The sequence below is a fragment of the Oncorhynchus tshawytscha genome, linkage group LG09, assembly GCF_018296145.1.
Source record: "Oncorhynchus tshawytscha isolate Ot180627B linkage group LG09, Otsh_v2.0, whole genome shotgun sequence".
Lineage (NCBI taxonomy): Eukaryota > Metazoa > Chordata > Actinopteri > Salmoniformes > Salmonidae > Oncorhynchus > Oncorhynchus tshawytscha.
In genome coordinates, this window is record NC_056437.1 from 28,861,757 (window position 1) to 28,870,893 (window position 9,137).

The 9,137-nt window shown below is 42.1% G+C and overlaps 1 protein-coding gene across 4 annotated transcripts in view; it reads left to right on the top strand.

Moving 5' to 3' along the window:
• Nucleotides 1–9,137, top strand: part of LOC112259099 (Down syndrome cell adhesion molecule-like protein 1 homolog) — a 97,607-nt gene that overhangs the window by 18,666 nt on the left and 69,804 nt on the right. For all 4 annotated transcript variants that reach the window (XM_042326740.1, XM_042326741.1, XM_042326742.1 and 1 more), the window contains exon 3: nucleotides 1,570–1,716. In XM_042326740.1, coding sequence (XP_042182674.1) covers nucleotides 1,570–1,716 — 147 coding nt within the window. The remainder of the gene's footprint in view (nucleotides 1–1,569; nucleotides 1,717–9,137) is intronic.

Sequence of the window (9,137 nt, forward strand, 5' to 3'; positions counted from 1 at the left end):
CTGTCCATCATTCACATCAGGGCAGACAGTCTCTTCCCCGTCCCTCCTGCTGTCAACATCTGTTTTCATATTCTGCCTCCCAACACCGACCTGCACTAATACATATTCCTACTAATACTAGCTAGCCAAGCCAGTGGAGGATTATGGAGGGAGAGAGAGAGAGAGAGAGAAGCGAGAGAGAAGAGAGAGAGAGAGAAGAGAGAGAGAGAGAAGCGAAAGAGAGAGAGAGAGAGACTGATCTGAGCCGCACGGCAGCCGGTCGGTCTCTCCTCGTTGCTGCTGCTGCCATCATTCCCTCATGACCCAAAAGCCCACCCCCAGGAGACAAGGGATTTGCATTTACAAAACCTTAGCAGCCACGTCCCATATCCAGGGAATTATGTATGGTCAGGGAGGTATGTATGGTCAGGGAGTTATGTATGGTCAGGGCGTTATGTATGGTCAGGGCGTTATGTATGGTCAGGGCGTTATGTATGGTCAGGGAGCGGTTATGGTCAGGAGGGACGTGGTTCAGAAGTTACAGTCAGGGGTTTCGGGTCACGTGCTGTGTTAGAGTTAGGTCAAAGGGTAGTGTAATGGGGTAACTTGGTTTGTAGTTAGAGTATTTGGAGTATAGGTGTCATATGTTTCATTCTCACTCCTGGTGCTGATGCTGTAGTTACAGTAGAGGAAATAAACCAACCCTAGTCTACTTTCTAGATATCCATCATATTATCTACATTTGTCATTTCGGTGAAAAATCTCTTTACTGCATAGCTACAGCGGGCAATTATTCAAATGTAGATGATACAATTTCCATCTGAGCATGTTTTATATGTCTAATCCCTGTTCCTATATCATATTATTATTTAGACATATTTATATGTCTATGTATGTCTATGTTTGTCTATGTAAAGTGGATGTAGTAATGTGTATTGATGTGTCGTTATCCTGCAGTAGGATCCCAACGTTAATGCAACGCTGCCTGTTCGCTACACTATACTGCTGTTACCAGGGAGGGGGCTTCCAAAGCAGTTTCTTAGCAACCTTCAAATATGTCCTAGCTTCTCCTGATTTCACTAATTAGTTAATGCCCATTCAGGAGAGTGTCAAATATTGCATGAACATGCATGAACAGTGCACCACCACTACTACACATCCCAATGGTTTTATTAAGCTGGGTTATCTCTACCGCAGGTGCTTTAACAGAATCCTCTTATTCTGTCATATTTGTTATATTGAGTTGTATACACGACAATAGATTCGTTTCTGGTGTTGATTGTAGCTAGCCAATAATGTTTCTGTTAATCCTTCTCAGAAATTGAGTTGAAAACAGATGTACGATTAGTGTTATTGATGTGTTCAAACGATATCCAAAAACCGAATCTGAATTGTTCCCAATATGTTTGCACATTTAATATTATTAGTAGATTATTTTGCAATCCAATTAATGATTCTTACAATACTGACTGCCAGAATACATCTTATGTGTTCCACTACAACTCTAGTATTCACTTTTTCCTAAACCAAAATAAAACTTTTAGATTCTCACACCACCTCCTTAACACTTTGTCTCTCTCTGTATAATAGTGTTCAGGGAGCCGTATACGGTGCGTGTTGCAGACCAACGCTCCATGCGGGGCAACGTGGCCGTGTTCAAGTGCCTCATTCCCACCGCCGTGCAGGAGTACGTCAGCGTGGTGTCCTGGGAGAGAGACACTGTCTCCATCGTCCCAGGTAGGACATCATGGGACAGAGAGGGGTTGGGAGGGGGGCAGGAAAGGGCTGGGTAAATGGCTGGGTAAAGGGTAGTGTTATTAGTCCCATCTGTAAGGGTTTTGTGTGAGTTTGTGAATAAATGTGTCCATATGGCTGCTATTTACAATGCATTCAAAACAAAAGCAAGGGTGAAGCAAGATGCAGTTGTGGTTGTTTTTTTTGAGTGTGTGTGTGTGTGTGTGTGTGTGTGTGCACGTGTCCTTCTGTATGTTTTGGAGGCATGATGATGAAGATGATGATGTGCTGCTGCTTTGCTCTTTGTATCTCCTGACCTAACTCTAACTCCTGTCTGCTGTCTGTCTGCTCACTGTTCTGGATCACTGATTCTTCCTCCTGCAACTCTCTCCATCATTTCTCCCTGTCGTTGACTTTCTCTCTCTTCATCTTAACCACTCCCTCCCAAACCTTGTCTCTAGCCAACTATCTTCATTTACCTGTCCCCCGGTCTAAACTGATTGACTCCATTGTTTGTTAATTTCTATTTATTCCCTTCTGTATTGTTATCCTAATTTAGATCCATTGCGCCTTTCCCTGACATGCCAACGAGCCTTTGACCTTTTTACAACTTCTACAGTATGTCTCCTGTATTTTCCTCTCTATTGTGTACATTTCTACATTCTCCTTGGATCCCTCCCTGTCCCACATTCATCTTCATTAACCTCATTCGTGTGTGTGTGTGTGTGTGTGTGCACATGTTAGTGTGTTTATTTGTTGTTTTTGTTATACAGTGCCTTGCGAAAGTATTCGGCCCCCTTGAACTTTGCAACCTTTTGCCACATTTCAGGCTTCAAACATAAAGATATAAAACTGTATTTTTTTGTGAAGAATCAACAACAAGTGGGACACAATCATGAAGTGGAACAACATTTATTGGATATTTCAAACTTTTTTAACAAATCAAAAACTGAAAAATTGGGCGTGCAAAATTATTCAGCCCCCTTAAGTTAATACTTTGTAGCGCCACCTTTTGCTGCGATTACAGCTGTAAGTCGCTTGGGGTATGTCTCTATCAGTTTTGCACATCGAGAGACTGACATTTTTTCCCATTCCTCCTTGCAAAACAGCTCGAGCTCAGTGAGGTTGGATGGAGAGCATTTGTAAACAGCAGTTTTTAGTTCTTTCCACAGATTCTCGATTGGATTCAGGTCTGGACTTTGACTTGGCCATTCTAACACCTGGATATGTTTATTTTTGAACCATTCCATTGTAGATTTTGCTTTATGTTTTGGATCATTGTCTTGTTGGAAGACAAATCTCCGTCCCAGTCTCAGGTCTTTTGCAGACTCCATTAGGTTTTCTTCCAGAATGGTCCTGTATTTGGCTCCATCCATCTTCCCATCATTTTTAACCATCTTCCCTGTCCCTGCTGAAGACAAGCAGGCCCAAACCATGATGCTGTGGGGATGGTGTGTTCAGGGTGATGAGCTGTGTTGCTTTTATGCCAAACATAACATTTAGCATTGTTGCCAAAAAGTTCAATTTTGGTTTCATCTGACCAGAGCACCTTCTTCCACATGTTTGGTGTATCTCCCAGGTGGCTTGTGGCAAACTTTAAACGACACTTTTTATGGATATCTTTAAGAAATGGCTTTCTTCTTGCCACTCTTCCATAAAGGCCAGATTTGTGCAATATACGACTGATTGTTGTCCTATGGACAGAGTCTCCCACCTCAGCTGTAGATCTCTGCAGTTCATCCAGAGTGATCATGGGCCTCTTGGCTGCATCTCTGATCAGTCTTCTCCTTGTATGAGCTGAAAGTTTAGAGGGACGGCCAGGTCTTGGTAGATTTGCAGTGGTCTGATACTCCTTCCATTTCAATATTATCGCTTGCACAGTGCTCCTTGGGATGTTTAAAGTTTGGGAAATCTTTTTGTATCCAAATCCAGCTTTAAACTTCTTCACAACAGTATCTCGGACCTGCCTGGTGTGTTCCTTGTTCTTCATGATGCTCTCTGCGCTTTTAACGGACCTCTGAGATTATCGCAGTGCAGGTGCATTTATACGGAGACTTGATTACACACAGGTGGATTGTATTTATCATCATTAGTCATTTAGGTCAACATTGGATCATTCAGAGATCCTCACTGAACTTCTGGAGAGAGTTTGCTGCACTGAAAGTAAAGGGGCTGAATAATTTTGCACGCCCAATTTTTCAGTTTTTGAATTGTTAAAAAGTTTGAAATATCCAATAAATGTCGTTCCACTTCATGATTGTGTCCCACTTGTTGTTGATTCTTCACAAAAAAATACAGTTTTATATCTTTATATTTGAAGCCTGAAATGTGGCAAAAGTTCGCAAAGTTCAAGGGGGCCAAATACTTTCGCAAGGCACTGTATGTACAGTACCAGTCAAAGGTTTAGACACACCTACTCAAGGGGTTTTTCTGTATTTATATTATTTTCTTCATTGTTGAATAATAGTGAAGACATCAAAACTATGAAATAACACATATGGAATCATGTAGTAACCAAAAAAGTGTTAAACAAATCAAAAATATATTTTAGATTTTAGATTCTTCAAAGGAGCCACTCTTTGCCTTGAACTCGGTGAAGCATTTATTTGGGCTGCAATCTGAGGTGCAGTTAACTCTAAGGAACTTATCATCTGCAGCAGAGGTACCTCTGGGTCTTCCTTTCCTGTGGTGGTCCTCATGAGAGACAGTTTTATCATAGCGCTTGATGGTTTTTGCAACTGCACTTGAAGAAGTTCTTAATTTTCCGTCTTGATTAACCTTCATGTCTTAAAGTAATGATGGACTGTCTTTTTGTCTTTGCTTATTTGAGCTGTTCTTGCCATAATATGGACTTGGTATTTTACCAAATAGCGCTATCTTCTGTATACCATCGCTACCTTGTCACAACACAATGGATTGGCACAAACACATTAGGAAGGAAAGAAATTCCACAAATTAACTTTTAATAACAAGGCACACCTGTTAATTGAAATGCATTCCAGGTGACTACCTCATGAAGCTGGTTGAGAGAATGCCAAGAGTGTGCAAAGCTGTTATCGAGGCAAAGGGTAGCTACTTTGAAGAATCTCAAATATATTTTGAACACTTTTTTGGATACCACATTATTCTATATGTGTTATTTTATAGTTTTGATGTCTTCACTATTATTATACAATGTAGAAAATAGTACATATAAAGAAAAACCCTGGAATGAGTAGGTGTGTCCAAACTTTTGACTGGTACTGTATATATAGTTGTCTATAGTTGTGTGTTTAGGGGAAGTTATTGCATAAATAGTGTACATGTGTTAAATATCCTTAGTTATCATGGATAATGCAACAGATAACAATAAACATCTCCAATGCTGTGACGTGAAACTCTTTTACAATAACAAAGTGGAAGGTGGAGAGGGAGAGAACAGAGGGGAGAGAAAGAGGCAAAGAAAGAGAAGCAAGGAGGGTAGTGGGGCAAGAACAGCCTCAGGACCTGGCAGATGGCGTTCTATATACATGCATAACACACACGCACGCACACGCACGCACGCACACACACACACACACACACACACACACACACACACACACACACACACACACACACACACACACACACACACACGCGCACACACACGCGCACACACACACACACACACACACACACACACACACACACACACACACACACACACACACACACACACACACACACACACACACACACACACACACACACACACACACACAGACTGTGCGAATTAATGTTTGGTGTATGTTTGAGACACATTATGCTTATGTCAGTTACGAGGAGCTTGGACAGACTACCTGGCATTTTATATCATCTTTCACCTTTTATGTATTTCTTATCAGCCTGGTTTTGACTTCTATTTCTTGTAATATATTTCAGTGATAATGCCCATGAAGACAGTGTTTGGAGGATATATTGGCACGGGTGTTGTTATGCCCGAGACAGACATAAACACCGGCTTTGCATTATCCCTTTTATCAACACCTTCAAAGAATGATTGACATATTTTCATTAAAAACGTTATTTTGATGAATTTATTCATGCTATTTAATTCTTCCACAAGATATACAGTAGTCCCTACACAAATATTGGGTTGCTACCCAAGCCGGGATAACTTACAGTCAAGTCAAACAGTGCAACCAGAAAAACAACGAGTAGCTACATTTGCATTTGTTTAAGCGGTTTTCTAGTGACATTTATTTGGATACATCCATAACAATGGATGAAAATGTGAAAATGTGCTCACCCGTCAGGACACTGTTGTTCAGTGGAGCTAGCCAACAACACAGCTAACACAATCACTTGTGTGGGGTGGCAGGGTAGCCTAGTGGTTAGAGCGTTGGACTAGTAACCGTAAAGGTTGCAAGTTTAAATCCCAGAGCTGACAAGGTATAAATCTGTTGTTCTGCCCCTGAACAGGCAGTTAACCCACTGTTCCTAGGCCGTCATTGAAACTGACTTGCCTAGTTAAATAAAGGAAAAATAAAACTTCAAACTGAAGCTGGAAAGACTCTAAACTAGATGCACTTCAGTTAGTTTGACCTGTTTTCTCTTGATAGTTCTTTGTATATATCCATAAAAATGATGCTGATTCATGATTTTGACTGGCTGAGAAAAGCTGCCTGCCTGTCTGTCTCATCCCGACTCCCGAAACGTTCATTACTATGGGACAGCTGGAAATCAAATTTGAATATTGAAACAATGTTGCAAATATCGGAGAGACAGACAGCAAGGTTTATACAAATCTCTGCTTTTGAAAAAACTAAATGTTAGTCTTAAAGAAGTGTGAGATAATGTCTAGATGCTTTTTATAATGGACATCAAGTTAATAAATCGCCTGGCTGGGCTGACGAGACAGTGGATTGCGTAGTCAGATGGAATAGAGTAAACAGGCATTTCAACGTCATAGATTTAGCCTGTGGTAACTTGTGAAATAGACAATGGCTGGAATGCTGTTTTAACTAATCAGAATTCAGGATTAGACCCACCCATTGTATAATGCATATTACACAACATTTGAGTGTGATTCCATGTATAGTTCGTATATTGGTTGTAGAGAGTGTATGTTGTTATGTTGTTATTGCTATACTGTGGCTGTACTGTGGCTGTACTGTACGGTTATGTGGCTGTACTATGGCTGTACTGTGGCTGTACTGTGGCTGTACTGTACTGTTATGTGGCTGTACTGTGGCTGTACTGTACTGTGCTGTGGCTGTACTGTACTGTTATGTGGCTGTACTGTGGCTGTACTGTTATGTGGCTGTACTGTGGCTGTACTGTACTGTGGCTGTACTGTACTGTGGCTGTACTGTACTGTTATGTGGCTGTACAGTGGCTGTACTGTACTGTTGTGTGGTTGTACTGTGGCTGTACTGTACTGTACTGTGGCTGTACTGTACTGTTATGTGGCTGTACTGTGGCTGTACTGTACTGTACTGTGCTGTACTGTGGATGTACTGTGTTGTACTGTACTGTGGCTGTACTGTACTGTTATGTGGCTGTACTGTACTGTGGCTGTACTGTACTGTTATGTGGCTGTGCGGTACTGTACTGTGGCTGTACTGTGGCTGTACTGTGGCTGTACTGTACTGTTATGTGGCTGTACTGTGGCTGTACTGTACTGTGCTGTGGCTGTACTGTACTGTTATGTGGCTGTACTGTGGCTGTACTGTACTGTTATGTGGCTGTACTGTGGCTGTACTGTACTGTGGCTGTACTGTACTGCTATGTGGCTGTACAGTGGCTGTACTGTACTGTTGTGTGGTTGTACTGTGGCTGTACTGTACTGTACTGTGGCTGTACTGTACTGTTATGTGGCTGTACTGTGGCTGTACTGTACTGTACTGTGCTGTACTGTGGCTGTACTGTGTTGTACTGTACTGTGGCTGTACTGTACTGTTATGTGGCTGTACTGTGGCTGTACTGTACTGTGGCTGTACTGTGGCTGTACTGTACTGTGCTGTGGCTGTACTGTACTGTTATGTGCCTGTACTGTGGCTGTACTGTGGATGTACTGTACTGTTATGTGGCTGTACTGTGGCTGTACTGTACTGTACTGTGGCTGTACTGTACTGTGGCTGTACTGTACTGTGGCTGTACTGTACTGTTATGTGGCTGTACAGTGGCTGTACTATACTGTTGTGTGGTTGTGCTGTGGCTGTACTGTACTGTCCTGTGGCTGTACTGTGCTGTACTGTACTGTGGCTGTACTGTACTGTTATGTGGCTGTACTGTGGCTGTACTGTACTGTACTGGACTGTGCTGTACTGTGGCTGTACTGTGTTGTACTGTTATGTGGCTGTACTGTACTGTTCTGTACTGTACTGTTATGTGGCTGTACTGTGGCTATACTGTACTGTTATGAGGCTGTACTGTGACTGTACTGTGGCTGTACAGTGCTGTACTGTACTGTGGCTGTACTGTGCTGTACTGTACTGTGGCTGTACTGTGCTGTACTGTGGCTGTACTGTGCTGTACTGTACTGTGGCTGTACTGTACTGTTATGTGGCTGTACTGTGGCTGTACTGTACTGTACTGTTATGTGGCTGTACTGTGGCTGTACTGTACTGTTATGTGGCTGTACTGTGTCTGTACTGTACTGTGGCTGTACTGTACTGTGTCTGTACTGTTATGTGGCTGTACTGTGCTGTACTGTACTGTGGCTGTGCTGTACTGTGGCTGTACTGTACTGTACTGTGGCTGTACTGTACTGTTATGTGGCTGTACTGTGGCTGTACTGTACTGTACTGTTATGTGGCTGTACTGTGGCTGTACTGTACTGTACTTTGGCTGTACTGTGGCTGTACTGTGGCTGTACTGTACTGTTGTGTGGCTGTACTGTACTGTGGCTATACTGTACCGTGTGTAATTAGTGTAATTAGTGTGGATATCAGATGGTGAACACGGTGAGCTGCTCACTGAAATGAGCATTCAACATTCCTCTACACTGAAAAGCACAGTTAAATACAACACACACCACAGTTAAATACACCACACACCACAGTTAAATTTAAATACACCACACACCAGGTAAAAACACCACAGTGCAGCAGTCAAATAAACTAAGTACACACTAAATAGCCAGTATACAATATACAGTATTGTACACAGCAGCACAGTACGCATTATACACAATACAGAGGTCACTGCAATACAGTTAAATACACTACAAAGCACAGAAAAAACACTATGCAGTTGTTCTTCTAGCCCAGCACTAACACAAATGATTCACGCCTAATTAACTAATCATCAAGCCCCTTATTATCTGAATCAGGTGTGTAAAGTGCTGGGCTGGGCCAAAAATTTGCACCCTTCTGTGACCACATGCGGGACCAGGATTGAACATAATTGCACTCCAGGACAGCATTGTTTAACCTTGAACCAGGACCACCCCAATCAAC